This window comes from Halichoeres trimaculatus, unplaced genomic scaffold (assembly GCF_033239565.1).
Source record: "Halichoeres trimaculatus isolate MK-OKI-2021-1 unplaced genomic scaffold, fHalTri1.1 fHalTri1_scaffold_3, whole genome shotgun sequence".
Classification (NCBI taxonomy): Eukaryota; Metazoa; Chordata; class Actinopteri; order Labriformes; family Labridae; genus Halichoeres; species Halichoeres trimaculatus.
Genome location: NW_027437181.1, coordinates 18,931,557 through 18,949,332, shown reverse-complemented (window position 1 = coordinate 18,949,332; position 17,776 = coordinate 18,931,557). Strand labels below are relative to the sequence as shown.

Below are 17,776 nucleotides of genomic sequence, written 5' to 3'. Positions count from 1 at the left end.
ATCAATCAGTCAGTCAACCACTCTTTTGATCTTAAATACAAAGTCTTATCACTCTTCTGGGCTGTATGGATCAATGGTGTGGCCATCTCCAGCATTCACGGTGCATGTGAGGTTTCCCTGAAAAGGGTGAAGGAGCCACTTCACTTTGAAGGAAACATCCTCTGAGACAGCAGCCAGCTTTTTCATTGAAAGGTGGAGTCCTGAGGGGGAGACCGACCGTTGATTCAAATTATGGATACATTGTTTCTGTGTTTTTAAAAATTCATCAGTCTAAACTTGCAGTTCACTACACACACAGCACAGATATAACTCTGTAAATGCATCAATAAATGTATACAGCCTAAGTTATATTGCCTGATCTGTTTATTGATAATAGTAATGATCATAAGTACCATTTCAGAGATAAAAACATCTATGCATGTGTGTTTATAATGGAAATACAGGACAAAATGTACATCTGACCATCTTTGCAGTGATACTCCACAGACAGGTAACTTCTCAGCATGGGACATGGTTCACCAAAAGAGCTCAGATCCACCGGAGCCTGGCATGCCTGCAGCCCATGACAATGAGCTGGAATTACGAACAACAAGAAAATGTTACAGATTTCCTGGATTATTTCAAACAAACTGTTTAACAGACTGAAATATTATTGTTTTGGTTTCATTTTAATAGATGATATTGTTCAGCTATGATTCAGTAGGAAAAAAGTATGTGAATACCCCAAAGCTAAGCAGTAGAAGTAAACCTTTTCAAAAGGTAATCATGGTTTTTATTACTTAAAACACCCATAACACATAAAAAAATGTTTTGAATTAAAAAAAATAAGCCATTTAAAAATATGTTTGACTTGTTTAGATACATCGTATATTCTTTTATGCACATTTATGTTAGAACCTACAACTGGCTAGTTCTTTAAGTGTCATGATATCAAACAACAACAACACCTGATACAGATGCTGTCACATCCATCCAACTGCACTCCTCCTGGGAAGATGTCGGGGTGGCTGTGAGTTTGGACCGACAATAGTGAATCGTTTTCCGACCATAGAAGCTGTCATCTATCTCTATAACCTGACCAGAACCACACTGTAGTGTTGCATTTTGGCCGTCACACGCAAATGATTTCCCAGATTCTGTAAAAAGAAAACACACCACAACATAATAATCAATAAAGAGGGGCAAGTAAAACCAAAGTTTAAAATAAAGTTGTCAATTTATTTAGTGCATACCAAACTGACAAATGAAGCTCAATTCCTGGCTACAGTTCCCTGTGGCTTCCCACTGGAAGCCTGAATGTTTCAGGATGTGTCCACAGGCTGCTTGTGCATCAGGTATGTTTGCCCAGTTACTATAGCTGACATCTGAGCCATCAAGCCAAGCCAAGGAACCTGAGAGAAGACAAAAATTACACAATTCAGTTTCCCACTTTTATTTTATTCTTACCGATACAGATGTAGCAGTGAGACAGGGCTTTTTCCACTCATCTCTTCTTTCTGGTGACCCGTTGTTTCAGAGCAACTTGAAGGATCATAAAACAACAAAACAATTTGCTGAGCTGGTGAAAAGATGAATGACCAACTAAGATTTTTTTCTGTATGAAACAGAGTAAACACACATTTGTAAATAGGGTACTTGACAGTGTGCCTTTTAGAAAAGCCTGAATGAATGAGAACCATATATCACTGCTCCAGCTGCTTGAGGGAGATATCTCGATGAGTCAGCCTTCTAAATGATGGTCAACAGACACATTGCAGACATTTACAATGGACATGCAAGGTGCTTACTGAGATAGCAGCTGAAGCCATGATTATTCCAAATGTCTCTACTGTTTAATCATAGATGTAACAAACATTTTTTCCATTAATGCAGAAAATACATAGACTTTAAGTTTCTGATACGGTGGGTTTATGTGGAAGTATTAAGGCTAATTTTTGCAACTGTGACACAAACTGTATTTAAGCCAGCTTACACCACAGCCCCCAAATGCATTTAAACTCTCTAAAATTTCAAATAAGTCCAATATAAGTCCAATAACAGTCATGCAGTATATGTTCAGTCCCCTTGTTGTTCTCTCACCCTCAGTTGAAGCAGAGTCGAGTGTAAGGTTTGGAGCAGCAGGTGCCAGCCCAAGCCACCAGTCCTTCTCCTGCTGCAGGTGCTTCTGGAGAAACTGCTGTATCTCATCATTCAGAATAAAAGCGAGGTGTCCTCCGCCTCGCTCACACCATCCTTGGGCACTGAGGAAGGACTGCTGTAGACCCACAAACTCGTAGCAGGAGCCATCAAAACCCTCCTGGTAATCTGGGCAAGGGAGACCCACTGCATCCCTCTCAGCCTGAAAAGCCCAGCTGAGGGAGAGAATCAACAGAGTCAGTGTGGGTAAAGTGGTGCCTCCCATCTCTGATACTGTTCACAGTGTCTGCTAACATCATGTATTTAAAGGGTTGGAACACCAGGAACCATCACACCAGTCAGTTCTTTGGAATAAACCCTGACATAAGGATGGCCTGCTCAATGGCTGTCAAGCTTTGTGTTGTGACCGTAAATTTTGTGCACAAACAAAGCCTAGACCTGTAATGAAAGGCACTAAAGCCCACTGTCAACATCCACTAATTGCTCCTCAGCCTCCACTAATGCAGGGGTACAAAACCTGCAGAGTAAGATAAGCTTCGCATTCAGACTTACCCTCCATGAAAATGTCAATCTAGACTTTGAAAAGAGGCATAGACTTTCCTTTTGTTGCACAGACTTATGTACAATATTGAGCAAGGAAACAGATTGCCCCTAACATATAATGCAATCAAATAATTTCACCATATGTGATGGCATCACATACTCTGTATGTAGATATACAAATACATTTTAAATAGCAGACGAGTTTTATGTATAAAACTCTAAATAAACCAGCTATTACAAACAACGAAGGCTACAGTTGTATTTTGTTCATCCTGGGTAAAGTGTTATGGTAGATGCCGTTTTTAATTGCTGACTTTCATTTAGCTGCTAAACATTGCCTTATGTAGGCTAATGGTTCTATGGATTTCTTTAACTTGTGAAAAGAACTGACACACAGTTATCTTATCGTCAACTTAACTCACTGAAACGCACTTTTCCCATTGTTGGATAAGCCACTTAAAAGCTTACGACTTGTCATTCAAATGTTTTTCCTCATTCAAAGCGCTGTGAGAAGAATCTAGCAAGCGTTTTTCCTCACAGGGTCTTTAATGACTTCTATACAAAGTATAGAACAGACATAATTTGACTCCGTTTCGGGGTTAACGGCACATCTTGTTTATGAAATTGAGAAAACTTACATTGTAATATATAGATAGATGATTTTTAATCTTTTTTGTATAAAAAGGCCGCTGTCAATTACATTTTTGCTTTCAATGGATAAAAGTTCACTTATGACTTAGGAAGGAAAATAGACTATCATAGAGGTGCCCGGATGTTTGACGTCATATTTCTGGGACAAGTCAGTTAGGACATGACTTGTGTGAACTTATGCTGAGTCCTTTGGCGTTTAATTTTCAAAATGTTTGCGTGCAAACGGAGCTTGACCGGCACTGTGTTTTCTGCTCTTCGGGTTTTCCGCACAAACCAGGTAAATGCACGTTTTAAAGCGTATGTACTACGTATCAGAAGGTCATTTGTGATGCTAACTGCAGTTAGCTGTTTTAAGTTGACACACTTTCTGTCTCCCCAGGTTGTTGTTTCTGCTAATGCACGGAGATGTTTGTCCACACAAACGGACGGGGAGGTCCGCATCGCAGCGATATTAAAGGAGAAATTTCCGTTAGCGTCTTCACTCAAAGTTGTTGACATCTCGGGTAAGTCCATCTGACTATAGACAGAAAATATGAAGCCAGTTGTAATAACAGCTGGCTTCGTAGTAAAGGGTTAGCTTGTATTAATGGCCTAAAGGGACTCAAGAATATGAATGTAGAACTCTTATTACGATCTAAAGTCATTCTTTAACGAGACGACACTAATATAAACTAAAATCGACTGTTTCGGTGTAATCTTCTGCTGCATTTAGGTGGCTGTGGGGCCATGTATGAGGTCCACATAGAGTCCAGTGAATTCAAAGGAAAAAGGACCGTTCAGCAACACCAGTTAGTGAACCAGGTAAATAAAAGCTCAAGAAAAAAAAACGCCCAGGTCCTTCTATGGCCATCACAATGTTTATGAGCTTTTTGACATCATTGTTTCACATTTAGGGCACTGAATGAGTTCTTTCCACTCCTGTCCTTCACAGGCACTCAAGGAGGAGATTCAAGGAATGCATGGACTGCGAATATTCACTGGTGTTCCAGAGTAGATGGGAAAGCCCTTTTATTTTTCCACAACCTATTTTTCAATTTATTTAGAATGTACAGTTGACAATAAATGTAGTCTACAATAACTGTCAATGTATCAGTGGCAAAAAGGCAAAGAAACTATGTCTTTGGTATTACCATAGACAATGTGATTTGTAAAAAGTGTAAGATTACATTGTATTATTTTTTATATATATATGGAAAAAAACTAGTGAGGTATAAGCTCTTGGATAATATATATATAAGTTAAGTAAAGGCTACAATACGCACAAAACATCTTGGTATAAAGGAAACTGTCCCGATTTGGGTTCTTCTTGAGGTTTGTAATGATAATGGTGGAGTGGTACAGTGGAGTGGGGAAAAATAATACCATGCCTAGGACAGTGGCTACTGACTGATGTCTTTAACATCATAAAAGATCTCATTGAGCATAGAATTCGCAAAGTAATTGAAAGTGTGATCCCAATTTCTGTGTCAATATTTCATGTAAATTGACTGATTTTGAATCATTTCTTCACATTAGGTTACACATGGACCTTGAATTCATGCTACATATTCACATATTCCTTGTCAGTGCAAATAATAATAAAACACCTGCTTTCTCCTGCTCACTTCTGTGATTTGCAAGAAATGACATTTTGATTCAAGTTTAGTGGCAAATTGTACACTTTGATGCCTAAATCTGTAAACACACTATGTCAAAGAAAATATCTGGGTGTAAAAAAACACACAACAGCTTCACTCTTTCATGCTGAGGCAACAACTGTTGATCTTTTACCTTTCAATTTATCTCTAGTGACTATTCTGGCTGGATTTCAGTCACTGTCTGGGTACGGGAGTCAAGTGTTCTTGAAGCGCTTCTTAAAGAGACCAATGTCCAATCCAAAGTTAAGGTAGCTTTGTTTCTGTCATTCTTCTTCCATTTATTTATCCACAGGAAACACATATATTTATAGACAATTACTTATTTTGTATGTGCTAACCGTGATAAGTAGGGTAGGGGTGTAAATTATGGTGCCTGTAAAACTAAATAAATGAAAATACAAGAAGGTGGTAAGCCCTGCTAAGTAGTAAAGTTAAGCAGCTCTGTACAGTCAAAATAAAACCTACAAGCACATTACCCACAGAAGCTTTAAAAAGTGGTCGTTCATCTACGTGTTGTGGTAAAAATGATTGATATTTTTCAGGATTTTGGAGAGCAGTAGAAGATGACGGTCAGGATTTACATGGTCTTTTTGTGCTTCTCAAAGCTCTTAACCACATTGTTGAAGTATTTACCTTAAAATCCACCAAAAAATCTAGTTTTGTATAAAGCTACATATTAAAATCAGGTTAGGAATCATGAGATCATGAGGTATTTCTAGTTTTCGAACATACCTGAAGGCGACACACTTATTGAAGATTTACAGTGGCTTGCGTCATTATCGTGCTGTTGCATTGATGGACTTTGATTGTTTTAAACACGTTTCACCAGCAGATGGCGCCCTACATCAGCAAAAAACAAAACAAAACATGCACTATGCAAGCAGTTATTTGTATACTTAGGAGTCTTGAAATTATAAACTGTTATGAATCGGTTGGTATGTCCGCAACTCTATTCCGAAAATCTGGATATTTTGGACCGCAGCCCCATATAATTGAGTAAAACCGACTCAAACCGTGAGATTCTAGACTCCACGGTAGATTACCATCCATCCATGCAGAGCCTGACTGTGCGCAGGCTGCCTGCTCACCACACCACTTCGAGCCCCGAGCAGTACAGGAGAGGCAGAGCTGCGGCTGCTGATCTCCGATATGGCGAAAGAAGGAGCACACATGGCGGAGGAAACCGAGTTCATGATAGACAAAAATGTGGGAAGGGAAAAAGAAAACGTAGAATCCACCAGCGATGCCAAAGAAATGCGAGCTGTGATTTTGGCAGGTTTTGGAGGTCTGAACAAACTCAGGGTTACCAAGAAGCCAATGCCCGAGCTGCAGGAGGGAGAAGTGAAGATTCGCGTCAAAGCATGGTAAATATAAAAAAATATCACAGATTTACTCACATTACCTTCTCTTGTTGACTCTCTGGCATGTCCTCACATCTTTACAGATTGGTTCTGGTAACTATGAAAGCTGAGCAACACATCTTATTTGAACATTTCGCAGTGATGAAGCCACAGGTCTTTTCTAGTGCAGGAGGTTGCGTGCCAGGCTAATGCTTTTCATACCAAGCAGGGATGAAGACCAATGTATAATAGATATCATTATCAGGTTTATAATCATTTTTATTTTGTTTTACATCTGACAACATCCTTATTAACATGTTATGGATATGCTTCTTATGGCATTGGATAGAATCTGAACTCATGAAAATCTTAGGTAGGAAAATATTGTTTAACAGAGAATGCCTGTTGAATCTGGTCCTGCATTCAGGAGGGACTAGCCAGTGACTCACTGCATATACAGATGAAATAAATGGCACAAACACTCCTAAAATCTCCGAAGAGCTTACACTCAATCTCTTTGATTGAATGGCTGTACGGGGTTAAAGACAGACTGATCCATGATTTCTAATATTGATTTGATGTCAGCCAACTCAAGGTCCTATTTTTTCTGTGTTGCAGTGGATTGAATTTTCTGGATCTGATGGTACGTCAGGGGACGATTGATAACCCTCCTAAACCTCCACTTGTGCCCGGGTTTGAAGTTTCTGGAATCGTAGAATCTGTGGCTGAAAACACAGCAGGTTTTGAGGTTAGTGAAACCAAGATTATAACTCTATATTAGTGTGATGAATGGGATGGCATCAACAAACCTGGAGCCATTGCTGTAAACCTAATAATAGGGTTTACTAATCCATAATGCACTAATGTCTCTCTCCTGTCTGTTTGTTAAGCAGCTTCTCTCCCATGTTTCAGATAGGTGACAGAGTTATAGCCTTTGTGAATTACAATGCCTGGGCAGAGGTTGTTTGCACACCAGTGGATTTTGTCTACAAGATGCCTGATGAAATGACTTTTTCGGAAGCTGCTGCATTCTCCCTCAACTTTGTGGCTGCTTATATGATGCTGTTTGAGGTGGCCAATCTACGAGAGGGGATGTCGGTGTTGGTTCACTCAGCAGGAGGGGCTGTAGTAAGTACATCTATTAACTATTGGTGTCATACTGGAAATTGCAACATGTACCTTGTCCCCTGCTTTTGTTCAACAAAAGAATTCACGATTATAAAAAAAGTAGTTGCTTTAGGTTTGCATGTGATCCAAAAATATTTTAACAAGCCCGCTGTCTGAACTTATTAATGCAGTGCTGGTATGTCAATGTTTATTCCTTTGTATTTGAGTGCTCTTGTTTTGTTATCCTAAAGTGAAATTCTCTCTTCTCATGCACTTAAATTGTTGCAACTGTTTGTTATTTTCAGGGACAAGCTGTAGCTCAGTTGTGTTCAACTGTACCTAACGTCACAGTGTTTGGCATCGCCTCAAGCTCCAAACACGCAGCCATCAGAGACTCGGTGACTCACCTCTTTGACAGAAACGTTGATTTTATGCAAGAAATTAAAAAGTAAGCACATAAAGTTTTCATTCTGAGTTTTTCTGTTTAGTTCTTCCTGATTTCAGATCAGTCTTTAAATACCTTTGCTATAGCATTATAAACAAAAAGCAATGTGATCATGTGGACCTTGCTGTCCTTAGAGGCCTGCTGAAGGATGCAGATGTTACCTGTTGCCTTATTTGGTCTTGTGTGGCTGTGGTTCCCATGGCAACACACAGCTCATCTCACAGCAGCAGTGTGCAGGGCGGAGGTCTGCTCTGGCTATGTGGAACAACTGAGCCAATTAGTGCTGAGCATTGATACGCTACACATTCCATTCATTACACTGCACACTGTTGGCCTGTGTGCACAGCATAGAAAACACCTCATAACAAACCCTGAAAATAACAGGCCCTCTCAATTAAATCTGTGAAGATTTAATATTTAGTTATTAAAGATTCAAAAAGGGTCAGACAACTCAAAGTGATTTAATATCATGAGTCAGGACACATACACCAAAAACATTTGTACACTTCCAAATAAATTACAACAGATTTCACATACTTGTCCCTCAGCTGAACACTTCATGGTTTCTGCCTACATATCTAGTTGTGGTGGATTAATATGCCTTTCATCTCTCTGGCCCACGCATTCTTCTTAGGATCAAGAACAAAGTACTCTTAAATTAGTCTTTTTACAAAAGGCAAAAACCATGGGAATCACAAGACCACCAAGCAGTTTAGCCAGGCAGGTGTCCAGGAGCACAAGGCAGAAAGTAAAGACTTATGGTCGTCTTATTCATGACATGCCTCTCATTCTTTCATATCCGTAGACATACCATTTTGTCTGGCTGGATCTGTCTGTAATAAGAACATTTTTGAAACATGACTCAAAAGATATTGCTGATGTAGAGCAGTGCTGGCCTTGTAGGACCCCAATAAGATCTTCATAAGCAAACAGTAGGCTGAGTCAGAAGAAAACCTGTGAATCGTAAAGTGTAGTGTGTTTTCAGCAGAGAAAGACTCCATGGAATAAATCCCCATAACTTATGAATTCATGATATGAAAAAGCTTTGCCAGATGAAAAGAGTGAATGCACTTTTACTTAGAGGTTGATTTAAATAAACAAAATCAACCTTTTTTGATGATAAACCTGAAAAAGATGGTTGGTTTGACCTGTTTATACTGAAAGGGACACCAGTGTGTTTTCCCAAAGACATATTAAGGAGTGTAGACCTGGGCATCTTTTTTTTATCCAGCAGCTAGAAACATGAAGCTACAGTGTTAAGAAATGGCACTATTTAGCAGTCAGTTTCTAGATGAAATCACTCCCTTGGTCACCCCTTTAGTAGAGCAACAGTGGTTTATTAGGACAAGAAGCTGCATTAGTTCACATTTTACTGTTAAAAACATTTGATGTTTTGCCCCAAACATTATCAAACACTTTACTCTTCTTCATCCTCCAACTGGTGCATTTCATTCCACTACTCACTACTTAAAAAACAGCTTCTATTACTAGTTTGTTTGCTGTGTCCTACTGTAGAAACATGGCTGTTGAAGACAGCGACCTCTGGTAAAAGGAGCCCGCCCCATATGTTAATAAAAAAGGCTCATTCTAGGAAAAAGGAATCAAAATTACTTCTGTGCTTAGATGATTATACAATTTTTCAGACATACTTGTAAAAATTTTCAAATTCCAATTATTCCACTAATTTTGTTCTGCTAAGTGCCACTAGTAACTACACACTGCCTCTTTATTCTGTATCAAAAGTTGTACGAGTTAAATAATAATTTGACTGACTATCTGTAAAAGTCCAAAATTACTGTGATAATTTTTAATGATTTTACTTGTATTATTAATTATTGGAGTCATAAAGAAAATACACTCTTCTGGTTGGAACTTCTCCAACAAGCCAACTGTCCTCTTTGTTCCAGTTTTGTATTTTTACAAGCACAGTAGTTTCAGGCTGTTGTTAAATAAAATAATAGAAAAAAACATCAAATGTCTTTTAATGCACGTTTTCAGGCATATGACAAATCAAACTAAACCACGTGATAATTAATTGATACTTGCAGCTTTCTCATTGGTTTGTATGAACTTTTTTTTCTTTCTCTACCTTGAGCTTAGTCTTTCTTTTCTTTATGTTTGTTGTGTAGGATTTCTCCAGATGGAGTGGACATTGTGTTGGACAGCTTGTGTGGGGAGAACACAGGAAAAGGCTTGAGTCTGCTGAGGCCTTTGGGAACTTACATCCTCTATGGTAGGAACTGGGTTTGAACTTACTGATTGTCTGACTATGCCTGAGTGTTAATCATCACATTTAGAGGGAATCAGTCAATTTTGAGTCAATTTGCCCCAACTTTATTTAACGTAAGCTAACAAAGTAAGAGTTCAACATTTTGGGAATAAAATGTTTTTCTTCTGAGGGGCTGAAAGAGTATTATTACTCTGGCACTGTCAATTAAAAAAAAACAATGCTTGTGCTGAGGTACAGATGAAGCAAAGACTGGTAACAGGGAGAAACAGTGCACCTGGTGACAACAGAACCAAGAAGGTTTTTGCTCCAGGCTGAGGAGAAATCTGGCTCTCTTTAAAACCAACCAAGAGTCAAGCTAATTTTCAAGATTTAAAACGGGCTTCAACACAGATGCTGGATTTTATGATAATTGGCAAAGCTATCACCACTCTTTGTGATGAGATGAATTTGGCTAATTTTCTGTCTTCTGAGTTTAGTTTCATTTTGGATGTCAGAACTGATAACCTCTTTAAACTTAAAAAAGAAAGGTTGTGAATTTATTCACTGAAATGTTATTCAAGAGAAAATTCTGAGGTTCTCTTTAATTAAACGTCCACTTCATGGACTGCAAATTAAGCATTTTCTTCCTCACAGCTGCTGTTCTAATCTGATCACTGTTAATTACTGTCAAGCCTTATGAATCAATCAGCTACATTAGAGGGAGATTAATTCATTCGGTTTAGTTATACTGAATATGTGCAAAGGCATGCTTGGACAGATCTAAGGGTCTAAAGGTGCCAGCACTTCCTCTCCCAACCTCACCCACCATGCTGCATGGCCCCCTATTATTGGTCAGTCACTTCTGTACAGCCTTTTGCGCAGCATACAGCAATGCTTTTATTTTTGTCTTTTCAGGCGCGTCAAACATGGTAACTGGGGAGACAAAGAGTTTCTTCAGCTTTGCAAAATCCGTGAGTCAGAGATTAAGTCTGTCACCAACATTTGTAGGCAATGGCACCCTGGTACTACTCACTGAACATTTCATGGCAAAGGAAAAACACACACACACACACACATGCACACACACGATGAGTCACTACAGTTGAACATGTGTCTTTGTGTGCTTTTTTTTCTCAAGTGGTGGCAGGTGGAAAAGGTGAACCCTATCAAACTATATGAGGAGAGCAAAATAATGGCAGGATTTTCGCTTCTCAACATCCTCTTCAAGCATGGGAAATGTAGTCTTGTGAAATCAGTGATGGACAAACTCTTGTGTCTCTATGCGCAAAAGAAGATAAGGCCTGTAGTGGACTCCCTGTGGGCACTGGAGGAGGTAAGAGGGAGGGGGATTGAGGTGTGTGATAGTAGGGTCTGTAATATTTTACATAAATAAAATTGTGTTTTTTTAAATGTGATCACAGTAGCATGAGTATGACTGTATATTTCAGGGGAATCTCTGACATTTTGAAAGCCGCAAAAGAGAAGTTTTTTGTCGCTGCGTTTTTTTTTTTTGTGGGACGTTGTCAGCTGTTTTTGGACTTTCTTTCACAGATGGCATGTAGGTTGAATCTTCCAGTTTCTCATTTTTTTTACGCCCACATAAACCTGACCATATGGCCAAATGTCCATCAAGTTATTCTCCATTTTTTAAATATTTTTTTCTAAACCGTCCTTTGGCTGCAGTGATTTCATTTAATGGAAAGCTTTGTACAGTGGATGCACACCAGTCATGATACCACTCTTGGACTGGGACAAATTGAATCTTCTTAAGAATCTTGAATTTTTCTTTATTTTTTTGTTGTTTTTGTTGCCAAAAAATAGCTACATCTCATGATACTATCGAGTGGAACAGTGTGTTTTGTGTAAAGCCAAGCTATTACAAAAAGATATAATACTTCCTGGTACCATGTAAGGTACAGTTTGGTACAGCCTTATATGATCAAGGGGCTGCCTCTAGTCTCAGAATATGAAGTAGATGCAAAAATGTTAAAAAATACAGTTCATTGAGTTACTTTGTTGGGGATTTCCTCAGTTGGGTCAGGTGTTAATAAAGACACAAGTCATAAAGATAGCTTGTGTTTTATGCTGTGTTTTGTTCCTAATAACTTAAGTAGTGCAAATGCAACCCTTTCATACTCGTGGTGAGTCACACTGTCTTACCCCTCAGTAAATAGTCTCTCAGGTGATGTCTGCCTGTGTTTGGTTCATCTGTGACAGCAGGAAATACATGCCCATTATTTTTAAGAGATCAAAGATAATCATGAGGTTATGAGCCTGTAACTGGGGTTATGGCTTGTTTTTTAATCTCTATTTCAAGTAGCTGTACAAATTACATGGGCCTCACTTAGAACCAAAGTTTTAGCCGTTGTATCAGCACAACGTTAAACCTGTGCTAGAATTAATCTGTAACATGCTCTGCCAGAGTAGGTCATATGTTTGGAATTTAACCCAAAGTCCAAAATCCTCCAAGAATTCAGACAAAAAGTAAGCTAGTGCAGGTAATAAATTCATCACAAAAAGCTGATTACAAGTCATTCTGATCAGTCTGCAGTTAGAGAGAGACTTTCATTTCTCATGGGAAACTCCCCCTCTGCTGTTGTCATTAAACCTTGGCAGATTGTTCAAGCCATTCACTGGAACCATTGCCCATGAACAATCTGGTTAGAGGGGGAGGATGGCGTGGGATGTAGTGCCAGGGGCACAGCCGGCCTCATTTGTTTATATGCTGGGAAGGAGAATTGAGGGGGCGTTAGTTGATGTGTTGACCATGGAAACCTTTTTTCCTGCAGTAAAAAGTTGCAAATGTGTGTGTCTGAAACAAATTAATAAGACCTTGTCTGGCCGCCGTAGGGTTTACTTGTCAGTCTATTTAACTTCAATATTCTACTTTTAATCTCAAGGATATAAAAATGAATATTTTAACAGAGTCTCCCAGTATCTGGAGAGTCCCACTGTATGTACTAGTAGAACGTATCATCTATTAAACTGAACTTATTACCAAGCAACAATGTGCCAGAAACGTGTCTAACCTAGTTATGCTCTTGGCGTGATTTCTGCTGTTTTTTCAACAAATGAATGCTTGCAACACAATGGCTGTCAGACAAAGAGGCACATTCACTTGTGTCTTTGTGTCGACAGTAATGAGAAAGCAAGATTTTACATCCAGAGTAATACTTTGCAGTGTCTGCAAATTTCACGTTACACAATTAAGTTAAAGAAGACTTGATGAGTTGTGTTAATGTTTCGACATTTGCTTGATTTAGTGTGCATGTTGCAAGTTATCTTGGATGTAAAAGAGAAAATTTTGGAGGATCACCAAAAACTAGGAAAGCTGCACAATTGCCGAGTCCTTAGAATGGTTTTGAAAACCCACCAGCTTTTAAAAAGTTTTACTGTGAGGCCTATATCTAAATGGTGTGAAAGAATCTATACTATCCAACACCGAGGCCAAATGTATGATGCGGAGTGAGAAAGCATTGCTTGATTACATAAAACAAATTTTCTTCCTATGCTTTTATTGCAAACGCTCAAACTTTAATGACAACAAAATTACAGTGAATAATTGTGCAGCCATGTCCAACACTGCACTCCCTATATTGCCCACACATATTTGCACACACACTGGCAAGGAAAGAATTTATTGCTCTCCACCAGCTCTCTATTGTGTAAAGCTGCCTTCTTGTCATTTTTATCTACTAGCAAACAACAGAAACGTGCCTGAAAGCTTACTTCACCTCTCAACAGCTTTGGACTCAAACTAACCCAAAAGCAACCTGACGTAGTGTTCACATTTGTCCTGCAAACACAAGACAAACAGAAATGAAATGTCTTAAATCTTCTCTGATGTGGACTCACTGGGATACTCTAACACAGATGCTGATAAAAGTTTAAAAGCTGAAGCCAACTGCATTTGGTTGAAACCTTACCAAAGTGACCAGCTTTCATTAGCTGATATTTTATATAAATGTGAATATCACAGATTTAGAATACCCTGGCACTATGTCAGCTAATGTCAGCTAATTAAACACTGTGGAGAAGCCCAGTCTTTAAATAGATTGCAGGGTGATTAAAATCCCTGCCTGCACATCGATGTTGCACAGTCTTGAGTTATATTGTATGTAATTATATTTTTCAACCTTCATGAGACAATGAAAACTCTTACTGCCTCTGTTTTATCACAAAGAGAATCTGTTAATTAGAAGAACAGAGATGAGAAGAAGTGTAGAGAGGAGCATGACACTTCATCAAACCAATGTGTGTAATTTGCAGAGATTTGTGCTTCTTTTATGTTTTTGAAGGTTTGTACTTCTATCACTCTGAGAAAAGTGAAAAAGGAATTAACATCTGCAACAGTACACTCTGGGTAATAAAGGCCCCCAAAACAATTATCTTTGTTTAAGCTTTTTGAAACAAGGTAAACATCGAGTCACAAGACTCGGTCTAAAAAGTGTCCCTTTAGAATGAACAGGATCATTCAGAACATTTCTGATCCCTGGTCACTTCCCTGCTGCTGTAGAGCTAATTCATCGAATCACATTTTAAAATTCAGCCTAATTCTCCTTGCCCTTGTGTAAATTTCAGCTGTGTACTTGTGTGCTGATAAAAAAAAACATCCAGTGTTATTGCTACGGGCTGCAAAGTTCCCAGTGTGATATCAAATGTAGCCCGGCAGAGTGAGTCATCGCCATTTAGGCAACGTCAAAGCTATTATCTCCTCTCTCAGAGTGAGCTTAGATTATAGCAGCCCTGAAAAAGTAGTCCCATCTCTGCAATGACCAGGAGATGACTCTGATCATCTGTGGGATGATTCATCTTCATCTGAAAAAATTGGAGAGATTTTTTAGGCATATGCTTTGACATGTTTTCTATGTTAGCATTAGCTACACAGAGAACAAGGAAGCACATTTGTTATATGCTAAGCTCTATCGCTTAACTTTAAATATCTATTTTTGATGTAAAAGCCATTATACAGTAAGCACAACTATTTAAAAAAGATTACAGTGTTTTTTCCTCTTTTACTGGTATCTCATTTTTGTTTTTTGTTTTTTAAATCACAGGTAAAAGAGGCCATGCAGAGAATTCATGACAGAGTAAATATAGGAAAACTTATCCTGGATGTCGAGAAGACGCCTACGCCTCTGGTAGTCACTTTTTTTTTCCCTTTATCTACTAATGCTTGCTTACATTTGTTTCCTCCCCTTTTTCTCTGTTAACTTAATGATAATCAAATAATGTTTCCCCTTTAGATGGCCAATGACAGCACAGAAACCAGTGAGGCAGGAGAGGAAGAAGAAGAGCCTGAGGGAGACAACGACAGCAAGGAGCGAATGCCTTTCATCCATTAAAGACAGCATTTCAACGCAACCAGAGAGACTGGAGAGATTCAGCGCAGGGGAACACAACCACATACACACAGGTGTATGTGTGTATGTATGAATGAATGATTTAATGAATGGATGTGTACATGGCTGTATGTATGTGTAGAAAATGTTTGGGCCTCTCGTCTGTATTTTTCCTGTTGATTGTCAAACAGCATTGTTGGGTAAATGAAGAGTCCCAAGATGTTTGTTGCAGTCCAAGTGCCAATCCCAAACTTGGAGGGTTATTATATTCTTTACTTATGAAGTAATGCTCTGCTAGCCAATGATGCTAATGGTTCTGTGTCCATTGCACAATTAATGATTTGCCAATTAAATGAATTGATCAATTAAGTATTTAAACCTGCCGACTCACTCAAATCACTTTAAGGTAAGCAGCCTTAAAACAGGATTTGTGTGAAAAATGATAACACTTCTGTGTCCTTGATGATAGTTTTAATGCTCCAGAAAGTGTATCTACTTTGCATAGATATCTGCATGGTATTTTATTCTTATTTGCCAGTTGTGTATTCAAATGGGATCACCAGTGCCTTTTAGCTGCAAACACGTGTTTGATACTTGAACTGCTTTCCATGTGTGAAGTTTGCATTGAACAAACCAACAAAAACTGTGTTTCTAACTGATGAAAAATGTCATAGCTGCTTTTGTCAGAATATAGTTTGTACTGAAAAACATCTAAACTACCACCACAGCTAACTTTAACAAGAACTTTTTTGGAAAGACATGCAAGATGCATGCATTTACCTTCAGGCCTCCAAAGTCTCAGAATTTTCTTAAAAATCCTGTCTGTAAGTACAAGAGAACATGATAAATCAGTTAACTGCTGATCAGGTTGGTCACATTGAACTTGCTGGTGCCTCACAACAGAAGCTGTAAAGCTCTAGTGTGAATTCATTGTATTAATACAGGTTGAATTAGATCTGTGCATTCATTTTAATATAATCGTCTGCTCTAGTCCCTATATGCACATTGAAGTGAACATACTCATCTTCTAGAGGTTTAATTCCCACTTCATCAGGTTCTGTGTCATGTTTTACGCAGACAACTTAATTATTTATCACCTGACTTCTGAACAAAAAACAAGACTACACATTAAGACATATTTCCTCCACTTAAAAAAAAACCTTGTTTGCTTTTGTTAGGGCATGTTCAATAAGAGGATCATCTTATAAAAACCTGTCAGTAGCTCACACCCCGTGTTTTGAAGATGACTGATACACAGTGAGAACAGTATTCATAGATTGTTTAGATTTAGGAGTTCATTTCTAGACTTGAAAATAGAGGTTAGTGATGTGTAGTCTTTGGAAATCACTTGTCAAGTTTGATGCCTTTAATGTCAGGTTTGTTTTGTTTTGTGTATGCCTGTGAGTTTGTTTGAGAGTGAGTGCATGTAATGAGTGTGAATTCATACTGACTGAAAAAAGGAATGTCTAGCATCGTAGTGAGCTCACACAATTCCTTCAAACTACGGTTTACCTGTGGTCGTATATTTTTGTCACATTTTTTGTTGTGTACTTGTTTTTTGAGTACAGCTCTGTTTACTTGAATAAATTGAACTGCAAGTTACTCCTTGTCTCAAATCATTGACTAACAAAGCCCTTTTTTATTTTATGCATTGGTTGAAAACATACTCCTGTCTATTGTCAACAAAATTCTCTATGCTGTGCAAAATGTTGAAACTAAATATGAAACCCATTTATACCTGTGAATGGACATTTCTTACACCTTCTATCAAATTAACATCTTTCACTGTTATTACAGGATGCTGTTTGTCAGTGTATTTGGGAGACAACTGTCTAGGAAAACATTAACACTAGAAAGTGTATAATGCTGCTCAGATAACTTAATACAGTCAGAATGCTTTTTTAAGTAACTGTGAAATGAGACCAAACTTAAATGCTGCTATTCTATACTGAGCCCGTACCCCCAAGAGATTTTCTTATTTAACAGCCCCCTCCCATCTTTATACAACATCTCACTCTAAAAATAACTTGGTCTGCACCAGAGCTGGGACAGGACTAACTGTGGTCCAGAGGAAGTTTTATTTTATGAAGATTATGTAACCAGAATAATGTGGGACAAAAAAAAGCATGTTTTATTTAGGCAAAACATTTACTCAGTTGCAGTCCTTATGTCCTGAAAGCTGGAGATTATAGGCTTTTCAAGGTAGTGATACTACATGAATTCTACATTTCATGTGCACACAGTTTTTAGAGGCATGTTTTCACTTTTAAAAGGTGACTCAGCATGTTAAAAGCTGGCACTGAACTTGGATAGGATGAAGAACACCGTGTAATAGTGTAGCAGTCAATGAATTTCCAGTTTGTGAA

The 17,776-nt window shown here is 38.4% G+C and overlaps 3 protein-coding genes and 1 long non-coding RNA gene across 4 annotated transcripts; 2 read left to right on the top strand and 2 right to left on the bottom strand.

Moving 5' to 3' along the window:
* Positions 1-43: 43 nt before the first annotated feature.
* LOC141787842 (polycystin-1-like protein 2) lies at positions 44-3,465 on the bottom strand. Its single transcript, XM_074666523.1, has 7 exons — positions 3,461-3,465; positions 3,318-3,407; positions 2,080-2,351; positions 1,233-1,391; positions 948-1,136; positions 463-573; positions 44-200 (listed from the first exon to the last, which is right to left on the bottom strand). The coding sequence occupies exons 1-7, from the start codon at positions 3,463-3,465 to the stop codon at positions 49-51; spliced, it is 978 nt and encodes a 325-aa protein (XP_074522624.1). The 3' UTR covers positions 44-48.
* On the top strand, positions 3,454-4,927 carry bola3 (bolA family member 3). Its single transcript, XM_074666036.1, has 4 exons — positions 3,454-3,607; positions 3,710-3,833; positions 4,043-4,131; positions 4,262-4,927. Exons 1-4 carry the CDS (start codon positions 3,539-3,541, stop codon positions 4,322-4,324), a joined length of 345 nt encoding a protein of 114 aa, XP_074522137.1. The 5' UTR covers positions 3,454-3,538; the 3' UTR covers positions 4,325-4,927.
* A 26-nt stretch (positions 4,928-4,953) lies between these two features.
* On the bottom strand, positions 4,954-6,521 carry LOC141787551 (uncharacterized). Its single transcript, XR_012598081.1, has 2 exons — positions 6,370-6,521; positions 4,954-6,293 (listed from the first exon to the last, which is right to left on the bottom strand). It is a non-coding gene; the product is annotated as an uncharacterized LOC141787551 (long non-coding RNA).
* Positions 5,704-16,966, top strand: vat1l (vesicle amine transport 1-like). Its single transcript, XM_074666035.1, has 9 exons — positions 5,704-6,331; positions 6,926-7,055; positions 7,220-7,435; positions 7,720-7,862; positions 9,989-10,092; positions 10,984-11,039; positions 11,207-11,401; positions 15,126-15,209; positions 15,315-16,966. Exons 1-9 carry the CDS (start codon positions 6,117-6,119, stop codon positions 15,411-15,413), a joined length of 1,242 nt encoding a protein of 413 aa, XP_074522136.1. The 5' UTR covers positions 5,704-6,116; the 3' UTR covers positions 15,414-16,966.
* Positions 16,967-17,776: the final 810 nt, after the last annotated feature.